Source organism: Barbus barbus (genome assembly GCF_936440315.1).
Source record: "Barbus barbus genome assembly, chromosome: 49".
Lineage (NCBI taxonomy): Eukaryota > Metazoa > Chordata > Actinopteri > Cypriniformes > Cyprinidae > Barbus > Barbus barbus.
Window position 1 is genome coordinate 18,141,572 of NC_136727.1, and position 27,609 is coordinate 18,169,180.

General features: G+C 34.5%; 1 protein-coding gene across 1 annotated transcript in view; it reads right to left on the bottom strand.

The window, feature by feature from the left end:
• Positions 1 to 27,609, bottom strand: part of LOC306867618 (E3 ubiquitin-protein ligase RNF123-like) — a 148,890-nt gene that overhangs the window by 4,808 nt on the left and 116,473 nt on the right. The window contains exons 36-37 of the mRNA XM_079413383.1: positions 25,654 to 25,781; positions 12,823 to 12,917 (exon numbers count right to left, since the gene is read on the bottom strand). Coding sequence (XP_079269509.1) covers positions 12,823 to 12,917; positions 25,654 to 25,781 — 223 coding nt within the window. The remainder of the gene's footprint in view (positions 1 to 12,822; positions 12,918 to 25,653; positions 25,782 to 27,609) is intronic.

Sequence of the window (27,609 nt, forward strand, 5' to 3'; positions counted from 1 at the left end):
TCTGGGTGGTTGTTGTTTGTTATGTGGTTGCTAGGGCATTACTAGGTCTTCGGCAAGCAATTAAACAAACAGATTTGTATCTAATCCAAATATCTACAGTTCCTTCTGTCAGTTGGTCTCCTGATTTCCAAAAGACAGAATTCCTAAAGCAACCGCAGCAAATTCTGATGAATATTCTCCTTCCATCCTTCAGTCTGAGACTCCCGTAATCTCCACGCTTTCATCCCAAGGCTTTCCTCAGATGGGAAGGGAGGGAACATGGCTGCACGTGTTAATGGAGTTCTTTGTACTGATTTCATGGGGAGTGTGGATGAAAGCCTGCAGAGACAGAAGAGCAGCCAGGCCTCCATCCCTGTCAACCTGCCTCACTCCATACACCGCAGAATATAACAACCTTATATTTTCATGCTAACGCATGCATTTTTCTTATTCACCCAAATCCTAATAACAGTTTCCATAGTTTCACTTTAAACTGGTGATAGACCAATATACTGGCCAGATCAATTATTAAAGCCATTATTTAACTGTTTTGAAATAATGATGATAATAATAGTCAAACAGTTTGTTATTCAAGTACTCAAATCTTCCTTCCACAACTCCGTGAGGCCTCTACAATGATTGCATGTTGTAGACGGACAGTCCTTGACCAACCAGTATGTAGGTCGAGGCCAAGGGTGCAGAGGACAAGCTAAAGTTATTGAGATCCTTTTAATATGAATGCTTTAACTGTCTGCTCCATCTACACTGATTAAAAACAGAATGTGAGGCAAAAAGCAGCTTTAATTTTAAAGGGCATTGCAAGCAAGCAATTTTGGAGAATAAACCATCAATATATCCTGGTTATCGGGTTCTTTATCAGTTTTTCATGCGGTTCTTTGACTTGAACGGGGCCTTTTGTTTTTGTGCCCCAATGTCCTTCCATTCATAAAGTCAAACTTTGTTCCAAGGGGAATGATTGGGTTTCTGTTTGGTCTCTAAACTGAGATGAAGGAAATACAAGCCCCTTAAAATCTCATTCACTCCCTCCTAAGTCTGTCTCTTCTGAGCTATTTACTTCAGATCTTGTGTCTGAGTAATGAGGGAAGATATCCACTATCCCAAGGTAATTTGCAGGGGCAGAGAGTAACCTTGACTGGCCCAGTTCACTTTGGTTCATGGCAGCCTTATAAAAACGCTGGGTGCTTTACTCAATTCATATGGTTACTCTAGTCAGTGAGAAATCAGTCAATGTCAAGACTGGGACTGTGTGACTTAAATGAATAGCTCATCCAAAAATGAAAATTGGCTGACAATTTCCTCCCCCTCAAGTCATCCAAGTTGTAGATGAGTTTGTTTCTTCATCAGATTTGGAGAAATGTTACATTACATCACTTGCTCACCAGTGGATACTCTGCAGTGAATGGGTGCCGTCAGAATGAGAGTTCAAACAGCTGATAAAAACATCACAATAATCCACACCACTCCAGTCCATCAGTTAATGTCTTGTGAAGTGAAAAGCTGCGTGTTTGTAAGAAACAAATCCATCATTAAGACGTTTTTAACTTCAAACCACTGCTTCCAGCTAAAATTACGAGTTTGTCTCATTCTGATGGCACCCATTCAATGCAGAGGATCCATTAGTGAGCAAGTCATGTAATGCTACATTTCTACAACTAAATATTCAGTAAATAATCAGCTAATTTTCCCTTTTTGGTGAATTAGTCCTTTAAGTTCTGGTGCGTTCACATTTGCTGTTGCTTTCACTACTGATCCAAGAGTTTCAGTTGAGAGCGAAATATTTCCCCATGCAGACTTATCTCATATTTAAATTGGTTATGCAAATTTGATGCGTTGACCGACAAAAAAGCTGCTTGATTTGAGAGTGATTTCTGTGAGGCTAAAGTCTACAAGAAACCGAATTCACAACCAAATTTACTTCTGTAATGTACTCCAAATCCAATGGATATTTGGAGAGAGAGAAAAAGAAGAAGGAAAAAACAACAATGAGTTTGATCAAACTGAATTGAATTGATTCAATTGTGACAAATAAGGCTTGGTTGCATCAGAAAAAAAGGAAACTTCAATTTCCAGTAGCAGTAGTACTACACTACCCACAACCCTGAAGTGAAATCCACCAATCAGAGCGAGTATTACAGACACTGAGTAACACTTGAGGGCCAGGGGATTTTAGGATATTTTCAAAATACAGTTTTTATATTTTATATACAGTAGATAAACACTTTTTTGAATAATATTCACTGATTACTGTCCATGGGTATACACTTGACCTTAAAAAAGGTTTAGTATTGTTGTAAAGCTGTACTGCTACAGTAAATGGATTTTGGAATTATAACCAGCAGAGATCAACATGAGCTGATGGCTCAATCCATTCATTGTCCCTCTCCTGTCAGGGCCAATGTGCTGAGGAGGCAAGACGCTGTACTGTACTGTTCAGCACTCTGTGCATGATTAGATATGTTGCCCTAAGACCTGCAATGCAAAGCCTGCTGGTGGCCATGCAGAACACCTTTACTGTCATATAAATGAGACAATATCATCTGATGTAGAGATCCGCCGGGAAATCGGTTTTCAGCGAAAACACCGGTTACAGGACTGCATGGTACTATACAAATAATTAATAACAATGTCTAGAATCTGTTGTTTATTTCTTATGAAAACACAGTAAAAATGTTCCAAACTGCCTTATGAAGATTCTGTGAGATTTTCAGTAGTATTGAGCCTATGACATCCATTTAATCTCTCTTTCTTTCTTTCTTGGATGTCACATTTACTTTTCTTTTCTGTTAAGAAATGTATGAGGGCTGCATCAGCAATATGTACATTTCCCATCTCAACTGCTGCATCAGTAAGATGTGTAACCACAGGGCGTCCCACCGCGGGAGAGGCACGTCGCCCGAGAGTGCTGACAAATGACCTTTATATTCTGACGGGCCCGTATCGACATGTGCCGGGCTGATATTTAAGACCGAACTGAACGCTGATGCTTCCTGACCATTTGCTGTTGTGCTCTTTTTTTTTCTCCTCTAAGCAAGAACAAAGCGTACTTTCATGCATGCAACATACAATTCTGGAGTAGACAGAGTGGCGATTCATAGTAATTTATAGGTTTGTTTACAGATGCTTCATATCAATACATCACATCATATTTCATAGAGATGTGCATTTAAGATTTAGGGCTGTACTTAATGAGATGGTAAAACAAAGACATTCCAGACAAAAAATGCTGAATTATTCATGTCCAAGCAGATTGTTGTCTCTACCTTTTCGTAACATCGATGAGATCCTGAAACTGGTTTAAGCAAGGGGTCTAACTATTCCGTAGGCAACACAAAAACATTTTTGGGCCAGATGTGTCAGTGCTTTTCTGTCAACTATAAAAATATCTTGAACAGTCAGTCATGTCAACACAGACACAGATTCAATGACAGAAGCACTGAAAATAGGCCAAGTGTGGAAAGACAAGCAGTCATACGGAGACGTTTTCAAATCCAGCTGAATTATAAGAAGTGGGATACTTGAAAGGTTGATGGACTAAAATTTTCAACAACAACAAAACAAGTTATTTAAAATTCATTTAAATTGAATTGATTCACAATATCACGAGCAAAACTATTTTCTCTAAGTTTGAATCTAAATCATTTTTATTTAGATTTCTAATTAGCTTTCATTTATTTTATTTCAGTTTTAGTATTTTATTTAAAATGTATATTTGTTTTATTTCAATTAACTAAAAAACTATTTTAATAGTTTAAGTTTCAGTTGTAGTTAATAACACTGGTACTGGTATTTGTGCTTCATTATATCCATTATAAAGTATTATTTTGGGGAAATTTATCATTTTAAGTATACATATTTAATTTAAATTTAACTAAGTTTTAGTAATATCATTAAGTTTTTGTCATTTTTATTAGATTTTATTTTTAAATATATATTTAAATTCACAAGCTCTAATTATAATATACATTTAAATAAATATTTTTATTCCACTGGAATAAATAACTTTTATTTAAATTTTAGTTTTACTCATTTAAGTACTTTAAACTCATTATTTCAATTTATTGCAAGGCAACATTTCTAAGTTTTATATATATATATATATATATATATATATATATATATATATATATATATATATATATATATATATATATATATATATATATATATATATATATATATATATATATATATATATATATATATATATTATAGATTTATTTAAATTAAAAACAAACAAAACAAAATTGTATTTATTAAATGTTTTGTTAAATAATATAATAACACTTTTATTTAAATAATTGTGCTTCATTACAAAGTTTACTGGAAATTAATTTAAACTAAATACATGTAAAAATAAAAAAATACTGTACTGTATATATGTGTGTGTACTTTGTTTGTATGTTTGTTTATTTATTGAAAACTCCCCCACTAACTAAATAAATAAACAAGCATCCATTCTGGACAAAACTATAGTCATTTGTCATTATGAAGATGCAAATTGTGTTAACCATCACTGAAGACTTTTTTGTATCATTACATATTTATAATTTTATCATTATATTATTAGATTTTTCTAACCACATTTTAGTTCTTAATTTTTCTCTTTATGTTAATTAATTTAGTTTATGAAAATGTTGCTTTTAACTAATGCGCCAGTAGTTTTCCTCTTATTTATATCTTTAATATATAATACTAACCCTGCTGCTGTCTAGTCTCATCATTTTCATTCATCACCTTATGTAACAGCCAGGCTGGCAGCTTCTCGAAAATAAATAAAGAATTCCTCTTTGAACTTTCAGGTCACCAAGAAATGTCAATCTCAGCTCACTTTAAAGCCGGCTGGAGACTCGCGGAGAGAAGAGGCCGTACTTTTGCTGTGGGAGTGAAAATTGTAGCTCTCTTCAAAGCTAAAGTGCCCAGAAATGCGCCAGGTAATTGCAGCGAGCTTTCCTGAGGAGAATTAGCTCGAAGCGCTGTCAAAAATGCCACAACTCCATCCTGAGTAATCAAACTTCATTTTTCCTGAAGTGAAAATAACTGTTTCTTGCAGGAATACCAGCGTTCACCTAAACGTCTCGTCCGTGCAGGAACGGATTACATGGCGGTGAGTCGCACCGATGGAGATTTGTCAAAAACGTGTAGGAGTTGATTTCCCAACTGAAAGCAAGCAGATTCAGAAAACTGTATTATTCCTCTTCCACTCTGCTGTATCATTATTATTATTTTTTATTTGAGGAAACAAATTTCCTAAGCTCATGTCTTCATGAAAGCTGAAATCTAGGACAAGGCTCAGAAAGGAAATAAGTCTGGGAACTTCAAAGCACTTCAAGTATCTCAGAAAAGTGACCTCTGGTCAGGCAACCACAGTAACTACAGAGAATATAGAGAGCAAACTTGCTTTTTCAATGACAATTTGTCTGAATACTGACATGTTTTTCTTCCTGAAACAGTATAAATATGCTGTCCTGCCACCAGCACCACAGAAATACAATCATTATACAAACGGCTGCAAGAAAATAAGAAATTAAACTAGATTTCTACAAAATGTGAATGTTTCACACTATTTGTACTTTACTCTGGTATAGTAATTAACCCTAGGTAGTCAACAGCTCACAATGCACCAATTAAGAATGTAAAAATTCTTTAAAAAACTCATAGAATTTGAACTGAATTGGATATTTTAGTAACATTTATTTATTTACTTATTTAGAATTGTAGCTTTGTTTCCTTATACGTTTTCATTTTAATTTCAATGTTGCATCCTGGAGATCCATCAGGAAATGAATTAAAGGCTTTCTTAATTCACTTTCTGTGCTGTATATCCCTAACTGTCCAGTGTAAACCGTGGGTAAGCATTCTCACGTACATCTTCAGAGAGCGATAAGATTGATTGGAGCATGCAATGAGCACACAACCTGTTTAAACAATTGCTTGAGCAAATGTCGCTATGTAAAACTGCTAAGGTTGCCTTAAAAATAATGTCTAAAGAGTTTCGCAAACTTTTGCAAATCCTTTCTCAAAAGAGCACATTGTATCAACCTGGTATCTTTTAAACATTTTTTTGTTTCCAGGCAAACTAACTTGCAAAAATGGTTTCTCAGTGCAGAAACAAGCATCTGAGTGTCTAACGAAGACTTCGCAAGAATTTCGAAAATTTGTGCAAATCCTGTGATTAGTTCTTTCTCGAAACAGCACATTGTATCAATCTGATCTCTTTAAAACATGATTTTGTTTCTAGGCAAAATAGTTGCAAAAATGGTTTCTAAGTGCAAAAACAAGCATCTGAGTGTCTAACGAAGACTTCTTCACAAGAGTTTCGCAAACTTTTGCAAATCCAGTGATTAGTTCTTTCTCGAAACAGCACATTGTATCAACCTGGAATCTTATAAACATGATTTTGTTTCCAGGCGAACTTGTTGCAAAAAAACTCAGTGCAAAAACATACATTTGAATGTCTAACGAAGACTTCGCAAGAGTTTCGCAAACTTTTGCAAAACCACTGATTAGTTCTTCCATTTCCAACTAGTTGCACAATTTAACAATTGCTATTTCTTTTGATATTTCTACCTGTGGAAAACAAACAGAATCTGAATGTAATCATGCCAAAAGCAATTTATCAAACAATAAGCAAAAGCGTGTAATAATAAAGTATATTACTCTAAGTCGAGTGGTTCAGTCAAGCACAGTTTCAGCATTTTAAAAAGCCCTAGTTCAAGTAAAGTATATCATATTGCGGTAATCTGCCGGATCCTCCACATTTTAGGATTTAGAACAGAACCTGCATTGTTTAGCACAATAGTTTTGGCCAAGTTCGCACCACTATAACACTATTCCTAATATATTTCCTCTGGTATGTCATCAAATAAACCAATATTTTGATAACTAAAACTAAAAATATTTTTAAAAGTACATTTGAAAGCCAAAATAAATGGGAATACTACATGAAAAATAACATTAAATAATAAAACTTTAAACTAAAATAGTAGAAATATTAACAAAAGCTATTACAAAATATTAATAAATACTATAATATTATATAAATGATACTAAAACAACACTACACTGGAGCATGTAACAACCAAACTACCTCACAAGCACATAACCAAGTCTTGGAGATGTTCTATGTTTCGACTTGTTTAACAATGAGAAAAGGGGAACAAATACAGATGATCATCGCTAAGTGCAGATGAGAGGCTAGAAAAAACAACTGGTAATCAGACACCACATTACAGAGAGTATGTGTGGGGAGCCCAACACACACATTCGGATCAGATAGTTGCGGCCGCAAGCTTTGTTACCCTGGACGTCAGAGGCAAGGTGCACTTGGCAGAGAAGCATAAACAAATGTCAGCGAGTGTGGAAACAAACACCCGCTCGAATACACTCGGATAGGACGAGCTTCTATTCTGGCAAAGATGCTCACGGATCAAGACATACTCTATTCAAAGTTTCAAGCCCAATTGTCATGTTCGTAACTTTATAACTTTCTTGTCTAAAACAACTTTCCTTTTCATATCACATCACTAAGCCCTTTTATTTATAAACCCCGCCCATAAATAACTAGCCTTTAATATGAAACACCCTTTTCATAATCCTGTCAATTTCAATTGAAATCAAACCCTGCTCTTACATTGAGTATCAGTGAACACACGTTTATAATGTAGGTTAATGTTAATATACCTTTAATTATTAATACAAGTTGTTAGTTCATAAAACACATGTTGATTTATTCAACTTGCAATGATAAACGTATTCATGCAGAAATCTGGCATTGACCTACATTAATAAATGCTGTAAAAACATTGCATATTATCAGAAAAATTATAACTAATATTACTATTATTGTCTAAAATATTCTTAATACATATATAATTGCCAAAAAACTGTATACAAACACTTCAGTCACATTTAAATGTAATAATAGTATTGTATTAAATAAGAATATATTGTTATAGTAAATATATAATAAAAAATGTGTCAATTATTGTAGATAAATTATTGTTTTGTTTTTAACATTGATAATGATAATAATAACATTTCTTAAAAAATGATTTCTAAAGGATCATGTGACACTGAAGACTTGAAGCAATATTAAACTGTTTTGTCTCTGCTATTATAATAAACATATTAAGTGAATTCAAGAGTTCAGTCATTGTTTCCTCACCCACAACCAAATCAAACTGATCATACATCGAAATAACTGAAAGTCACAGCTGAACATCTACACAGAAACCATAGTCACAATTAAAAAATTGATTATAGAGATGTAATGTATTCAATTTTAATCAAGGGTTGAATATGAGTATTATAGCAATAAATAGTAATGGCCCATAAAAGATGCCACCAAAACACATGGACAATATTGCATTAGCTACAGTTCATCACTCAAAACTTCAAGGGGAACAATAGCAATAATATTTCTGTTTATTAAAGTTCTGCATTGTGACATGAAAACAAATCATGTTGCCACAAGGCATATCATAACGCAACAAGAAAATCTCCATATTTTTTGTTTAAATTGTGGCCAGATGATAAATATGTAAAACCACACTGTTCTGTTCCCTCAGCGTTAACCAGACGCGGCAACGTGATTTGCATTCATAAATGTGCCACCAGATGATCCGGTGACTGCGTTTATTAGAAAAAAATTATGTTTTCAGCTTCAGTTTAACTCTAAAGCAATGCAAGAGGCTGAAATTATGTATTAAATTTAGAATATTTCTTAAAATAAATGTGGTTGATTTGATTTTATCTCTATACATTAACATTGTTCATTTATAAAAGTACTGAAAAAAAAAAAAAAAAAAGTAGATCAAGCATAAAAATAAACTGAATACATATTTACCAGAAAATAATTTGACCAAATGTGAATAAATTGCTGGTTTATCTGTTGCTCACACTACCTCATGATTGCATCTGTAATTTGGCGCAATTCTCCATCCGACAGAAAACTGACGATGATTATGGCAGCGATTCTCTCAAGCGCAAATATGTTTTGGAATATCATTCAAATGATGCCGCTCTGACTGAAAATAGAGTGTCCAATAGACTGCTCCAGGAAAATACATGACAAGAGACGGTTATAGAAGTAAACAGTGAAATCAACACGTTAATCTCGGAGGTAAAATGTGAAAATTTACACCTTGTGGTGCAAATTAAAAGCAACTGATCATTTCCTCAATTTCTCAGTGGGCGCAGCTGACATGAAGACAAGATTTAGTTTTTATATGTAATGTTGCCTTAAAATACAGTATATATGAATTTATAAGAAAAAAATGTATGAATTAAGTATCTTCAAAGTATTTTCTAATTCTAATAAACATTCACACAACATGACAAACAAACAAAAACAAGAAAGAAAGACAAACAAAAAGACAATCGGAAATAAATGTTCACACAACAAGACAAACAATCAAACAAAAAAGCAAGCAGCAAGTAAAACAAAGCAAAACAACAATCAATCAAACAAATAAAAAAATACAGTTTGAAATACGTTGACACAACATGACAAACAAAACCAATTTGTTTGAGTTGTAGAGTTTTTTGTTGATTGTTTTGTTTGTATAAAAATAAATAAAACATAAATAAATAATGAATAGTTATGTTCATGACAAAATCTGGGCTGTCCAGCTAAATTAAACAACACGGGAAAACAAATGTCCTTGGTAGAATTACACATCATGCCAGCTGCCCATATTTACTAATATTTCCTATTTTAACATGATTATCAAAAGGTTATATGGCTATTATAGAACATAAACATGCTTCATGTGCTGTTGCAATGCAGCATACTGCACAACTCAATTTAATGCAGGGGAGAATTATCTGTTTAAATTGAATTGGCTGCTCTGTGCTGAGGTGGGTCTGCTGATTCTGCTGCTGCTGCATTGTGGGAGATGGGAATGGACGATCATATTTCTCTGCAGAGGGGAAGCTCTCGGGGGAAGAGCTTCACTTTATGCTGTCTAATGCTGCGGTGGATGGGGCTAGATCAGAGTACTGAGTACAGAGTACAGAGGCTGTGGAAAGACCTGAATGGGCCGGCCATTACATTAATGTTATGCCACAGAAACCTCAGGGAACTTTGTGATTCCACTTCAGAAAATCACTAACAGGCTTTTATTGCCACCCACCGTCACGCTGCTACAGCAGGATTTATTGCTTAAGGTGCTTGAAGGACCTTAAAGTAGTCGTTACTGTACAATGCAATGGTGACACTGAGGCTGTCCTTGTCTTCCATTGGTTCAGGTAGATCCATCACAAACTGAAAGAAGAGTACAAGATGGAGGAGGACAGAGAAGAAGGCCAGATTGATTTTTTCTAAGATGATACCATTGATGAATGAATCGTGAATGAAAACAAGCCTTTTAAAGGACAGCTGGTTCAATATGTTGTAAGTTCCAAGGTTGCATTTCATTTTCAAAACCATGTTATACTGAACACTGAAAAGTTGTTGATTTTTTTGTGTGTCATTTGCTGAATGACAATCAGGTACACAACAGCTTGACACATTAGGAAAAAACAGCAGGGCGAATTTATGCGATTGCTCGTAAAACCATTCTTATGTAATTTGTTGCATGGATTACGGAGCCCCTGAGAGGAAATGGTGAAAAAATTACTAGATGCGAGGAAAAAGCTATTTTAACGCTTCTGCATTCTCTTACAACACATTTGCATTCTCTTGCAAAAGTACTGAGTTCTCCTGAGAAATGTTGTTCCCTCGCAAAATATTTGCATTCTCTCGCAAAAGAGTTGCGTTCTCCCAATTATTGTTCCTCCACGAAATGTTGCACTCTCTCGTACAAGCACTGCTTTCTCCTGAGAAACTTTGTTTTCTCACAAAAAACTATTGTGTTCTCCCAAAAGTATTGCATTCCCCCAACTAACGTTCTCGTATGAGAATACTGTTTTTGACAGAAATTTGGCGTTCTCCTGCAAACGTTTTGCTTTCCCCAAAAGTACTGCATTCCCCCAAGAAACGTGGCATTCTCTCATAAAAGTTTCACCTAAACTTTGTTGTCTACCAATCAGTGTTGGGGAAAGTTACTTTTAAAAGTAATGCATTACAGTATTGTGTTACTCCCTAAAAAAGTAACTGATTACGCTACTTAGTTACTTTTTATGGAAAGTAATGTTACACATTCATTTTGAGTTACTTTTTAAATCTGGGCAGGGCTTGCTTGTTTGTTTTTAATATAAAATGTACAAATGTAAAAGTCCTTTCACACGAAAAGTGAAATGAATACGCCTCAGGCTGAAGGAAATGTAAATTCATGTCTGTATAGTAAAGGGCACAGCTCAAACTAATTGCATGAAGAATATGATGTTCAACACTATTCAGCAATAACACAAATAAAACTCAAATGTGTCATTTTTCTTAGTATAGTTGAATTGGATCACTGAAGGTCAGTAGCACTCTCTCAAGTAATGTTGTCTTTAACGAAACAGTATTTTCTCAGAAAAAACACAAAGTTCTTCCAAAAAAATTGCATTCTCCTAAGAAGCTTTGTTTTCACAAAAAAATTAAATAAAATATAGTGTTTTGCCAAGAAACGTTGCATTTCCCAGAAAAAAACTTGGCATTCTTTTGCAGAAGTTTCTTCCTTCCCTCAAGAAACTTGCTTCTCTCAAAAACCATTTGCATTTTCTCGCAAAAGTACTGCGTTCTCCCAAAAGTAATATGTTCTCCCACGAAACGTTGCATTCTCTTTGATCTATATTTGAGGGTAAAATTATAAAATATTCTTAAAATTAAAAAATATTCTATATTCTTGTAAAATGATTGTGTTCCCCATGAAACTTTGCATTCTTTTTTTACCAACAATTTTACTTTGTTCAACCAGTCCTTGCATCGTTCACTAAATTTTGCCATCTTGTCTTATTTGTGCAATTTTTAAATTCTATATAACATCCTTTATAAAACATATCATCAAAACTTTATCAAACAAACAAACTGCATAAATAAATTAACGCATGACTGTTTTTTGCCATTGTCCAAACATCTGAATTATTGCACATTAAAATATTTAAAGGTAACTGTCAATGTTCCTTCTATTTTTTATTGATTTATTTTTCTTGCTGAGCAAAACTTTTCTCCATTAGGCGGACATTTCATCCACATGAGCAAAAACATTCTTTATACCAGACCTGTACAGTATTTTAAAGTACAGTACATTACAATTTCATTTATTCCTGTGAAGCAAAGCTGAATTTTGTGTGACAGTGAAGACTGGAGTAATGATGCTGAATATTCAGCTTTGCTTCACAGGAATAAATTAAAGTATATTAAAATAGGAAACCAATTTGGCGTACATCATTCTCTTTCTATGAAACCTGTAAACCGCATTCACAGGTTCTAACTCTATAGCGGTTTACCCGAGCATCATTCGCTTTTACTAAAATACAATCAAATAGCTTTCCCAACTCATTTGTGCGTGTGCGTGGCACATTATTTCTTCTGCTGGATGTTCTGCGTGACCATTCCCCTATGGTCACAAACACTTATTATATAACTACATGATGATTATTAGTAGATAGACACAAAAATACTGCAAATATCACTGGAATTGTTTAGAAAAATCAGTGATAAAGCATGTTTTATTTGTGTGAGCATACATGATACCGGACTATTTATATTTTAAAATATCAAATGTTACTTTTGGCAGAATCTGTGTAAGTTGTAAGCTGACCACTTCATTTTAACGGTTCATGAGGCAGCAGACACCATATTGTTGTCCGTCAGTGGCAGATTTTGACTGTAGTCATGGTACGATGGAGAGGTTGGTTGTAGTTTGCTGAACCTGTGTGGGAAGCTGTACTCACCGCTGTGCTGGCAGCTGCTTGCTTGGATTCCTCCGTCAGGAAAGTTAGCATCTGTTCTACCTTCTGCTCTTCCTCCGTGCTGATGTAGTCAGCATCTACGCAAAACAAACACAACAAATGTCAGACTTTACACACTGTACTGACACATGGTACATTTGAAGAATTGCTCATTGGTGAGATTTCCACAATGCGGACGAAAACACCATGACATGGACCGGATTTCCAACATCAGTGTAGAATGTGATTCTTAGCTGGCAGTAATCATCCATATGCATCCTTCCTGCGATCCATCCATTTATACAAAATATAAATTAACACAGAAAAAAAAGTTTCAAAAAACTTTTGAACTCATTTTTTACATTAAAAAGCAGTGTTTTTATTCCATGTGTTCAAAAAAATTCTCACTATATATTTGCAAGCAACATATAACTCAAAGTCTTAGGAAAATTATTCAATAAATATGTTTCAAATGTAGTTTTGGAGTCTTTTTTAAAGAATAAGAACATTTATTCACATCAAGCAAAAACTATTTTCAGTAACATGTTTATTTGGCCCTGCGATTTATATGCAATAACCTAAGATTTGCATAAAAATACAATGAAAATGATTGAACTACATTTATTTTACAATTGATTTTAAATGTATTATATACATGTGAGTGTAATTATTCATTTATACTAAAATGCATTTCACTATATATATTTTTTACTAATTCTCCAATTTTTATTAATCAACTTTTAATAAAAAATAAAATGTCTTTGTTGCGAAAACCTAAGCTCCTGAAATAACATTATAATCAGAACACTATTTCAATATAAAATTTTATAGCATTGATGCTTCAGTTTTTTATATTTGCACGCAACATATAAATTAGAATTCCAAAGCAATGTGGCATTTTTTATGCACATACAGGTACATCTTAAAAAATTTGAATATTAGAACTGTTTTTGTAACTTATTTCAAAAAGTGAAACTTTCATATTTTACATTCATAACATGTAAAGGAAGACATTTCAAAAGTTTTTTTGTTTTAATTTTGATGATTAGAGCTTACAGCTCATGAAAGTCAAAATCTAGTATCTCAAAATATTATAATATTTCCTAAGATCAATCAAAAAAAGCAGAAAAGTTCAAGTTCTTTAAAGTATATTAATTTATGCACTCAATACTTGGTCGGGGCTCCTTTAGCACAAACTCCAGCATCAGTGAGGAATGACATGGAAGCGATCAGCCTGTGGCTCTGCTGAGGCAATATTGAGTCTTCAGCTCATCTGTATTGTTGGATCGACTGTTTCTCATCTTTCTCTTGAAAATATACCATAGATTCCATATGGGGTTCAGGTCAGGCATGTTGGCTGGCCAATCAAGCACAGTAATATCATAGTCAGCAAACCAGTTGGAAGTGGTTTTGGCACTGTGGGCAGGTGCTAAAGTCCTGCTGGAAAAGCAAATCAGGATCTCCATAAAGCTTGTCAGCAGATGGAAGCATAAAGTGCTCCAAAATCTCCTGGTAGACGGCTGCATTGACTCTGGACTTGATAAAACACAATAGACCAACACCAGCAGACGTCACGGCACCCCAAATCATCACTGACTTCAGAAACTTCACACTGGACTTCAAGCAGCTTGGATTCTGTGCTTCTCCACTCTTCCTCCAGACTCCAGACCTTGATTTCCAAATGAAATGCAAAATTTAAATTTATCTGAAAAGAGAACTTTGGACCGATGAGCAACAGTCCAGTTCTTTTTCTCCACAGCCCAGGTAAGACGCTTCTGACGTTGTCTCTGGTTTAGAAGTGGCTTGGTAGCCCTTTTCCTGAAGACATCTGAGCGTGGTGACTCTTGATGCATTGACTCCAGCTTCAGTCCACTCCTTGTGAAACTCTCCCAAGTGTTTGAATCGGCTTTGCTTGACAGTATTCTCAAGCTTGCGGTCATCCCTGTTGCTTGTGCGCCTTTTCCTATCCAAATTCTTCCTTCCAGTCAACTTTACATTTAATATGCTTTGATAAAGCACTCTGTGAACAGCCACCCCTTTCAGTAATGACCCTCTGTGACTTACCCTCTTTGTGGAGGGCGTCAATGTTAGTCTTCTGAATCACTGCTAAGTCAGCAGTCTTCCCCATTATTGTGGTTTCAAAGAACAAGAGATACCCTGAATTTATACTGTAGGAATGTTTGTTTAATGAAACTCAAATATAAATATTCTAATATATTGAGATACTGGATTTTGACTTTCATGAGCTGTAAGCTCTAATCATCAAAATTAAAACAAAAAAACTTGTGAAATGTCTTACTTTACATGTAATGAATGTAAAATATATATGAAAGTTTAACTTTTTGAAATCAGTTACAAAACAAAATCAGTTTTTCACAATATTCCAATTTTTTGAGATGTACCTGTATGTGACCCTGGACCACAAAATCATAAGTAGCACGGGTATAAAGAATTTGTAACAATAGCCAACAATACATTGTATGGGTCAAAATTATCGATTTTTCTTATATGCCAAAACTCATTAGGATATATTGTTATTTCCTGAATGAATCAACCGTTTAAATGATTCGGTTCAATCACAATAACTCACTTAAGTAAAGACCATACTCCTTGAAGATATTTTGTAAATTTCCTTCTTTAAGTTTTTGATTAGTAATATGCATTGCTAAAGATTTCATTCGGACAACTTTAAAGGCGTTTTTCTCAATATTTTGATTGTTTTGCTCCCTCAGATTCCAGATTTTCAAATAGTTGTATCTCTGTCAAATGTTGTACTATTTTAACAAACCATACATCAATGGACAACCTATCTATTCACCTTTCAGATGTATAAATCTCAATTTAAAAACTGAACCGTATGACTGGCTTTGTTGTCCATAGTCACATACAGTACTTTATTCAATAAATATGTTTCCATTGTAGTTTTGAAGCCTTTTTAGAGAATATTTAAAGAGCATATGTTAGAGAATATTTAGAGAAAATGTAACCAATTTAAAGCAATTTTAATGCACATTTGTATAATAAAATAATTATTTTTATAATAAAAAGATCAGAAATGATGCACTTCACCATATGCATGTAAAAGGGGGCAGCAGTTATGACTGCCACTCAAAGTCCCGTTCAGCAGCTCTGACTGGCACAATCAAAAAAAGATCAATGCCAAAGAAAAGACTTTCTAATTGCATTTACGTAATTTTTTTTTCCATCTATTGGGTTTAATTGCTGGAGGGGAACGGTGTGAAATACCCTCCCCCATCACCCAGGCTCATCATGAATGCATTGGGATCAGCTTGATAATTTTAGACTCTCGTTGCGAAAGCCACAGGTCTGGGAGGCTCGTTTTTCCTTCAGCTTTTACTTTCCCCGCAGCAATTTCATGCTTGTCTAGTCTGCAACTGCCAAAATTGGTCCTGACATTGCCAATCATCGCTGCTCCGTTCAATGTTTTGGACTGATGAACAGCGATGACAGTCGGCGTCTTGATTGCGAGTGGAAGACGAAGTGGAAAAGCACTATGTTGCGGCATCTGATGCCACAGTTCTGGTGTTAAAATGCAGGTAGAATCACACAGCAGGTGAAAACCATGTGGCAAGGTTTGGCTGGATTGCATGCTTCAGTTAACAACTGCTGACAGATGCCACACTTACATGCTTTCTAGTTCTGTCTCTACTGACAGCCATTCAAAAGTAGCTGTATATTCTGAATATTTTATTATATTATGTTTTACAGTGACCCATTTCACACACACACACACACACACACACACATATATATATATATATAATATAAACTAATAATCACATAAAGTCTGTATATTTGTAAAATGGCATCTTTTTTTATGACTGAAGGCCACTGATACCATTGATAACCATTGATTAGCCATTCAACATTACAGTACAATTGAGAGCTATCAATTTTAACATTTATTAGACTACTTAAAATGACTTCTAATTAAATCTTAACATAAACTCATTATAATAAATCTCATATTTACCTGTGCACTTCAGCAAGTAGGAAATATAAATAAATTGAATGAAGTTATCAAACACTAAATTCTAAATTAAATTAGAGCTACAAAAGTAATTGATTTCCTCTTTTTTCTTTTGTTCTTTGATTAACAGACATCACAGCAGCTGGGTTATTCTATTTTTTGGCTGCTATCCCTTTAAGAGCTACGAGTAGACGTGAGATATCGGCACGGCTGTGTTTCGTAGGTAATTACAGCATGCTGATATACAGCGATATCTCATGTCCACGAGTGTGATATTGCGTTGATACAACAGTTCGACAGTACGAGTGTGTAAATACATAAGAAACAACAATGCATTGTCTTTAAAAGCCCTCTTTTGTGTAGAACTACTACTTTCCGCCGCAGATTCAAACCTAAAGTTGACAATTTAACCGTTTGAGCCCAAGCCTCCGTTACTAATTCCAAACGTCACTTCAGAACTAGTAACGAAGGAATAGTTGCTTCATTAAAAGCGTATTGTATTACTGTATTAAAAGCAGTGTATTATGTGAAATAGACTATTATGAGAGCGATGGACTGCACGAGTTTGATTACCTGCATCTTATACAGCATTCATTATTCAGCTCAATTTCATATGCACAATAAATCATTAGTTTTGATAGATAGGCTCGTACTATCCTTTCATCTGTTTAGGGTAATTTCAGATGACAGCGCTGCTCGGTGCATTTGTTAGTTGCATCTTACAAGCAGTTGTTAAAAGTAAAATTAAGTAGTTTCTGTCTTTTTCAACATAAAAGTCTCATAAAAGTCACTTGTTGCCATCTAATGGCGGAACAATGTCACTAAAATCACCATCACAAACTGTTTCCCAATACCAATACTAATATTATTTATTGAATAATAATATTTAATAAACAATATACAGCATTAAAGTTACATTAAATATAACGTGATGAGATTTTGCCCTCAGCCAAAACAAATTATATCTAATGTTTAGCCACTATAGAGACACCAGAGTCAGCGGGAAATTCCGGAAGATATGGCCGAGGTGAGGCGCTCTCTCCGCGGGTTCATGAGCGCTGAATGACTGCTGATGTCCTGGAGCTTATTATGCTTTAGTTATTCATTATTCATGTTTTCATACAGTAACATGATGACTAGCATGTAAAGGCCGCACTGATATTTACATGGAATATTTATGAGCCGTGTTAATGAAACTTTTAGCCTTTATCACTGGGAAACCCTTCCAGGTTTGAAAGCACATCATTAACTCAGATCAAAACGCATCAATCAACTGGCGAATCTCACAGCCTCTCAGCCTGCAGAGCTTCAATTAATTGTTCATCTAAATATGAACATTCTGACATTATTTGCTTGCCCACATAGTGCCCCAAGCCTACTCTTTAGAAATAAATATAGATGAAGAAAACAAATGGACAATGAGGATATCAAATCTAAAAAAAATAAAAAAGGGCTACTACAAATTTGTTTAAATTCAGTTTGATTCTTGTTTTCTTGTTTTTTTTTTAAATAAATGACAAAAATATATTTGAAAGAAGATGAAGAAAAAGAAAAAAAAAGAAAGAAAATTCATTTGATTCAGTTTGATTCAACTTCAATTAAATTCTATTCAATTCAGATTCACTGGGTGCTTTTATAAAAGAAACTCCAATAAAACTTAATTATAATTAGTGAATTAATATTATATCATTTATTTCTTTGGTTATTAAAATACTTATTTAAAAATATTTTAAATATTTTCTTTCAAAGTTATTAATTTGATTTATGTTCACTGGCTTTCAATTCCATTTATTTCAGATTCACCGGGTGCATTTCTAATGTCCATTGTGCTTATATACATTATATAACTGACATTAATTAAATCATTATCACAATTAAAATCATATATTATATTATATTTTATTATATTATATCAATTTAAAATAATTAAATATGTATTTAAAATAGGAGTTCTTTTTTAATATTTAAATATGTATACATTTGTAAATTATTATAATTTATTTGTAGTATTTATTCAAATTGATTTTAGATGTAATTTATGTCTATTAAAAACTATTTATTAGTAATTTATTATTAATAAATAATAAAATTATATTTTTTGATACATTATTTTTTAATATATTTAATTATTAGTTCATGTTAAATTAAAACGGTATTAACAAAAACAAATCTGTCCTTGTTGTGAAAACCTAAAATAATATTATAAGCAATTCAAATTAAAATCAATTAAAATATTCATTTAAAACAGGATAAAAAAAAAAGTTTACATTTAATATTATTTAATGTTCTATACTTTAATCAAATGATAATCTATATATTAAAAAATATATATAAAGGGAATGTTCTAAAAACACTCATTAATCGTTTGGTTCATATTCACAAGCTTTCGATTCAGTTCGATCAGATTTACTGGGAGCATTTATAATGTACATTTATAATAATTGTAATAAATTGTAACTATACGTAATTATATAAAAAATATTATTTTAATAAATAATACAATATTAATTTTAATATTTTACTATTAGTTTCTAAAAACATAAAGGAGTCATTCTAACTTGGTACACTTCAAAATACAGCATTTTTCAAATATGTCACATAATATTGGACCGGTCACATTTTGACGCGCTTTATTTTAATTAAATGACATGCCACTTTGTTTTGTTGCTAACAAAGCATACTAACAAACATTGTTTTTCTCACACTACTCTATTGTAAGACTTCAGCAGACTTGGAATATAGTGTTATGTATTACATTAGTAGTTTACAGTTCCCATTATAAAAAGAAGCGCTGACATTCGCCAAATTTATCGTCTTTTTTTCTCACAATAGAAATAAAGCCAATGGGTTTGGGACGCAATGAAAGCGAGTAAAAAACAACAACAAAAAAACCCAGAATTTTGGCTAAAACAACTCTTAAATGTTTTAAGAACGGCTTGGACCACACAAGTAACTCTCCACGAGCCTCCCACGCAGGAGCGCCGGGAATCTTTCCCACGCCATCTAGACATTAATCAGTTCGCCCTGGAGGACCCCTGTCAAAAGCCTCACAGCCGGATCAATGCCGCATCCCATCCAAACGGGCGGCTTTGTGATAGGAACACGGCTGAATGTCATTATGGCCATTAGCATCCCTGTGAAAGCTCCTTCAGAGGCGCTGGGATAATGAGATGGGACGGTCGTGCAGCACTGGTTTGAGGAAGGCTGTGGTATTTTGACCTGTTGTTATATTCCGCACAGGTCGGCTCAAGCGCTTGGCGATGGACATACCCTTTGAAGTGCTAATGTGGACCACCTACGGCCCGCCTTTCCTCATTACTCTCTCTGCTCCTCTGATTTCTTTGGTATAAATGTCTTTCTCTATGCCGGCAAAATGAATCTGCGCTGCCTCCAGCACTCATTAATTATATATAGCTGCTGTAGCTGTGTGTACAGTACATGGTAGTCCTTCGGTCCTCCAGGCGATCTGAGAATGACAGCGGCTGCGCGCTGGACTGAGCTTTCTTTTTTAACATGACTTTCAAATTTGATTCTGAATATATAAATTAGAATATATTTTTATTTCATTGTACTGTAACATATTTAATGATTTAACAGTTCTCATTTGAAAAACAAATAGGGCTGTCAGTTTAATGCATTAACTAAATTAATTAGTTATGAAAAAATAACGCAATTAAAATATTTGAAAGCAATTAAGGCACTAGCCCCGCCCCAGACCTGTACATCATCTTACATTTCACACAGTAGACTTTTGACAAATATGATGCAGGAACAACTTCATAAATGCAGTTTTGCCCTCAAGATATCGGGTCAAAAATCCTGTATGAGTTTTTGGCTCATAATTATATCATATGATAAGCAATATCACACCAGCAGTGAGAGCAATAGCCTATCACATGAGTGCTGTTTGTCCCGAATATAACAAGTGCAAATGTGATACTGTTATATTTTAAACACAATATTGTCTGCTTTTGCCTAGTTTTGCCCACAAAAATATTACCTATAAAGCCAAACAACACAGCGAGCAACACAGCAGTGTTTAGTTTCTGAAAGAATCTGCGTTTTGAATGAATCGTGTGAATAAATGATTCAAAGGCTCATTCATGAGCCGTTTACTGAATTCCTGAATGAATCAGCTGTTTGAACGAATCGAATGAATGAATGACTCAAAGACATTTACCGCCACCTGCTGACAGTTTTAGTTTCTTATTTAGAGTATTATCATAATTTACTCAAACCTGAACGACTTACTTTCTTTTGTGGAACATAAAAGTAGATATTTTAAGACTGTTGGTAACAAAGCTGTTTTGGTTCCCAATTACTTTCATTGCATGAACGAAAAAAAAAAAAAAAGTTTCTCGAATTATGTTCTTTTATGTTCCATAGTTTATGTTGAGCTGTTGTAGCCTAAATGTTTGTGTGCAATACATTTTATGTTGAATCAAATTAAATATTTCTTTCTAAAGCTACTATATGTAATGTCTACTTAATACTTTCTCAGTTAACACAACAATAGCTTTAATCTTTTGGGGGTAATTTCATAGCCAAATGTAATTTGTGATTAATTAGATTACAAATCATGTAATTAAATAGATTCAAAAATGTAATCGACTGACAACCCTAACAAATATATAAAAAAAAAGAGGTATATTTTCTTTACAAAATTGCTTTCCAAGACCGGGGGAATAAACAGCACATGAACAATATCAGCAGTGGCTCAGGGAACGATGCCAGTATCAACATGCCAATTTCTACTTCACTAATTCTTCCATTAAACTTCACACACAATATGCTACGATATAAATAAATAACATTCTGTGCACAGATCAGTGTTTTTCACATTTGAAACACCCTGCAGACTTGGACTTGTTACTGAGAGAAAGTTTGGCCAAGTGCATTAATAATGATCTATAAAATAAAGACAGTAGCACTTCTTAGATGTGACATTGCTTGCATGAGGGAGCATAGCAGTTTTGATTTAATAACACAACATCTGATATTGGCAGAGACAAGAAATAATGAAGCGGTGGACATATTTCCACATACTAATTAATGCTGCTCAGGCAGCACCTGCCCTTCGTTTGCAGTTTTGTAATGAGCTGAGGGAGAAAGTACATATGAAGAAAGTTGTGAGATATATTAGAAAAGAAGTGAAACAGCATGAGAAATTAACTTTTTTCCCCCTTCAGTGACTCCAGAAAGAAATACTAGGGCATTTCTTACTGCATACTTCATGTTCAGAGTATGCAGTTTTTATGTATAATTCAGTATAAGAATGGTGTAGCATTGTATATCCTCATTATAACATATTGAATGTGTTAACATATTGTCTGAAATACTATCATTATAAATTCTGCTATTTTTCAAGATGGAAACCGCATTAGTATCAGCAGATGTTGCCATTTTTACCATGACAAACTGACAGTTTATTAAGATATATTCCAGGTGTATTTTTGCCCTTTGAAAAACATGTTTTTCTGCTAAGTTTAATTTAATTGAAAATCTATCTATATATATTTAAATATTTATATCCTGTTACACTGTTGTAAAAATGTATTTGAATCTTAAAGTAATAGTTCATCCAAGTTCATCAAAAAACTGAAAATTAGTTCTTCAAGGGAAAAGATTTGCTCACCAATGGATCCTCTGCGGTGAATGGGTGCCGTCAGATTGACAGCCCAAAAAACTGATAAAAACATCACAATAATCCACAAGTAACCCACACGACTCCAGTCCATCGGTTAACATCTCGTGAAGAGAAAAACTGTGTGATTGTAAGAAATAAAACCGTCAAGACATTTTTAACCTCAACAAAAACACTTCTGGCCAAAATATGAGTCTGTAATCCATAACAACACTTCCTCCGGTGAAAAAGTCCATCTTCTGTTGTCCTCTCACATCAAAATCCACCTACATATTTGTTTAGAGCAAGTTTTTGGACTATTTTGAATTATAAACAATGTTTGATCTGTGCATATTTCTCACCTGATTCAGACGAGATGACTTTTACACTGGAGAATGTGTTATTATGGACTAATTTTTTAGTCAGAAGCAACAGCATGAAGTTAAAAATGTCTTAGTGATGGATTTGTTTCTTACAAACATGCAACTTTTCGCTTAACAAGACATTAATTGATGGACTGGAGTGGTGTGGATTTTACAAGTGGATTGATTGTGATGTTTTCAATCAGCTGTTTGGACTCTCATTCTGACGGCACCCATTCACTGCAGAGCATTCATTGGCGAACAAGTGACATAATGCTACATTTCTCCAAATACGATGAAGAAACAAACTCATCTACAACTCGAATGGCCTGAGGGTGAGTAATGACATCATTCACACGATTCAAAGAATCTGATTCCAAATTTATTCTCAACTGGAACTTCCCCAGGCGAAATCCGATAATTTCCCAAATCCATGCAATCTGGAATCGATTGATTGAAAATATTTCTCCAAGCAGATTTCGCAACGGGTTAAAGTTAATCATGTTGACCAACAGAAAGCAGCTTGGTATTGACCTAAAAATGACTAAATCAAGTCAAAACCCAATGAATGGAATTGATTCACTGTCACTCCAAAGACTCACATTCCTCTCAGTCACTATTTGCAAAGTATTCAACGATTTCTGATGCTTATATGACTAAAACATTAGATTCAATTACAGAAATTGCTATTATATTATCAACCATTATGATATAAAACACCAGTTTATATATTCTCCATCATTCTAAAATAGCACACGTTTCATAGTAGTAGCTATTCTGAACACTGTCTCTCTCGTTTTAGCCTGGAACCTCGACAAAGACACAAATGTGTAACCCAATTACATCTAATGACGCTTCCTAAAAATAAGTCCCGAGGCTCAGAGTGTCCCTGTTCGCTTGAGTAAACCATGCCACGCTGCTCAACTGGGTTCAGATGTTGGCGGGCCTGTAATGTGTCTCTTGAGTCTTCAAGCAACAGGTTGAAAAAGGCCCAAGGACAATTCCTAACCAATTTGATTTTAGGAATTGAGTCTGATAGCAATGACCCAGTTCAGTGCTGGAAAACAGAGGAGGTGGGGAGGAGTCTGTGAAAGCAGAGACAGACAGGAATTGAGGCCGGACGTGGTGTCCATGGCGATCCTCGGTCTCCATGACTACCAGAGAGACCAGCTTTTTCCTCGTGAGCCTGGAGATTCACACCAACACACTGTCCAGCAGAGCTGAGCGGAACGGGCAGTGTGAGGAAAACCAGGCTGAACGGAGAGTTAGAGAAGAAAAAGGACAACAACAGAGACCAAAATCAACCTGAGAGTGTTAACTTGGAAATCTGATTTCTGCTGACCTACAATCTGTAACCTGTAAGCAACTAGCAATTCATTTGATTCAAATAATCACAAAATGATTCCAAAATGATTCTCATCTCCTGACAAGTGAAAAGTTCTCAGTAACAGCGTAAATATGTGGTCAGATTTACTGTAACTTGGCAAATTTTCGTGAGCAAAATCTAGTAATTTCAAAAGAAATTCATGCGATTGGGAATTTTGTGTGAGGGCGAAACATTTCACAACAGGATCACACTGGTAACGTAAATTGGCTAACAGAAAGCGTCTAAGTTTGAAAGATACATCTCTACACTAGTAACAATTGCCTACAAAATTTTGCCGAAATTTCAGTCCAAACTGTACATCAACATAGATATTTAAATAGATAATTTTAGCTACCTAAAAGACGTAATGGAGACTCAAAACTCTTGTAAAGTTTTCAAAGGGTGTTATAGAGTATCAGAAAGGCTCACCTTTCAAATGCTGTAAACAAACTCTCAGTGTTGTTCTTGAATGCCTAAAGAGCTGGTTGTTATTCTGACTCTCTCCTCAAGCAGAGCAGTTTAGAAGTGTGGGCACAGCGGAGATGGAAATGCATCCACTTAGTGTAAATAATTAATCAAGGCCTTTTACAGAAAAGTTGTGGTGGATTGGGGTGGAGGGTCTGTATAGTTAGAGCAGACCTGAGCTTCAGTACTGGACGAACTGATTCGCAATGCAGTACAGTTGGAAGAGGATTTCCTGATGTCAGTTTCATGGATATTTCAATGCAGATTATTTAATTATTATAATTTAAATGTCTTAAATTTTCTTCTTTTAGGACATTTAAATGATCTTCATTTAAGGATTTTCTCACCAAACAGGGATATGTGATTAGCAGCATCATTAATTCTCAAATGACTGCAAGCCATAATTATAATTAGTGCAACTTGAGCTCTACAATCTGACATTAAACATTAAATAAATGTAATAAAAAATATTTATATCAACTGAAGTAAAATAAAGCACAAAATGCTAGTAATATTTTTTGTAAATAATATAAAATAAATACAGAAAATAAATAATTAAAAACTGTATATATGTATATATAAAACTAAAGTATATATAATAAAGTACACGTGTGTGTGTGTGTGTGTGTATATACATACATACACACAAACACACACACACAGACACGTACTTTATTATATATACTTTATTTAGTTTCACCTGCTAAGAGAAAATATATTATTTACTCTATGTAGAGGCCCGTTATAGCAGATTATAATTATAACGCATCTCCGTCAGTGCATGGATTGATCTTAGTGTTCGAAATCAGAGCTGAGTGAATTGGCGGAGCAGAAGATATTTTAAGAACACAATCACTTTCACGTCACTGGATATGGAAGGCTATTCTAAGAAATAGGAGTATATTTAGACCATAAAACATTGTGTATCAAAGTATGCAATGTGACAAATACAGTGGCGACTAAATGTAACATCCCGCTGATTATGCAGCAGGATGTGTATAAGGGCACGTGTTTAGTCCCGGCTTACATGCATGCAGAGAGAAGTGTTTGCGGTCGGCGCTGGCGGCGCCGGCATCTTCTTCTCCGAGCAGATACTGGATGGAGCGAAGCTGGAAGCAAGGATCCGACAGCAGCACAGACGCAGCCCTTGAGATCCTGCAAGACAGAAGAATGAGGTTCAGGTTGTTGTGGGTGGTTAGCAGGGTATTACTATGTAGTTTCTAAAGTATAATGTGTACTGACTCAAAAAACAAACAAACAAACACCTCAAGCAGTGCCACTATTAGGATGGGCCATTGAATATGTGGGCAACTGACATCAATTTATGACCTAATAAAATTCAAATAAATGTTTTTCCAAAACACTACAGACACAATGTGAAAGAGTTTTTGCTTTATTTTTGGGTTGGAATGACACATGAATGAATGAATGCACTTAATTTGTTATGAAAAAATAACGCGATTAAAATATTTGAACGCAGTTAACGCACTGGCCCCGCCCCCAGACCTGTACGTTATCTTTCACACAGTTGACTGTTGACAAATATGATACAGGGCAACAACTCCATAAATGAAGTTATGCCCTAAAATTCTAAATATTGGGTCAAAAATGCTCCTGTATGCGTTTTGTCTTATATTTATATTATATGATAAGTGATATCACACCAGCAGCGAGAGATATATCACGCGAGTGCTGTTTATGTCCGGATATAACGAGTGCAAATGTGATTTTACATTTCAGCAAATAAGAAGTTAATATTTTTGTTTAAACACCATTTTGCTGACAAAAATATTACCTATAAAACCATAGCAAGAAATGTTGTGCATTTCCGAGCAACACAGCGGTGTTTAGCTTCTGAATGAATCTGCACTTTGAACGAATCGGGTGAATCACTGATTGAAAGGCCATTTCGTAAAGTGAGCCGTTTACTGAATTCCTGAATGAATCAGCTGTTTGAACGAATCGAATGAATGACTCAAAGACTTTTACCGCCACCTGCTGGCAGTTTAGGGATAGTTCACCCATAAAATTTAAATTATGTCATCATTTACTCAAACCTGAATGACTTGCTTCCTTTTGTGGAACATAAAAGAAGCCATTCTGAAGACTGTTGGTAACAGCTGTTTTGGTTACCAATTACTTTCATGAACCGTTGGGCTGTTGTAGATTAAACATTTGTGTGTAATAAATTATGTTGAATCAAACAACATATTTATTTCTAAAACTACTATTTGTAAAGTCCACTAAATACTTTCTCATTTAACACAAAATAGCTTTAAATAATCTTTTGGGGGTATTTTCACAGCCTAATTTGTGATTAATTAGAAATGTAAAAAATTATTAAAAAATGTAATCGACTGACAGCCCTAATACATATACATACTGTATATATACACACACACACACACATACATATATATACATATATATATATATATATATATATATATATACACACATTTGTAAGTATTCTATTTTGTGATAGACAGATGATAGTTTTGAAGAAGGGAACATCGCCGCTCTATAGCAGAATCTGCCACTCATGACAACCACAGCGAACACGCAGCAAAACTTGCTGACATCCAGCACTGTCATCGGCACTCGTTATATCACACGCTATTCCTCCTTACATGCGGCCAGTCGAAGCTAAAACTTAAGGCTCTGATGGAGGGTCATTTTTTAATAAATATCTAACCCTATGTAGTAAAAGTGAAGCCTGACTTAGTAAACACCACTGGAAACGATAGAGGGAGGGACAGACTCGCAGACATTGTTCATTGGAGCGAAGCTGTCAGGTTGTAAGAGAACAGAGCTGTTCCTGTCACACACAACTCATGTGACGAGGTCAACACACTTCCAGCAAATAAACACGTCTTGCTTCTTCAGAAGTAAATAAACCCTATTTGCACATCTGGACACATTAGTTGGAGACGAGACGTTGAGCTGATCTATACAACATTTGCCAGACTCCTGCAAACAGTCC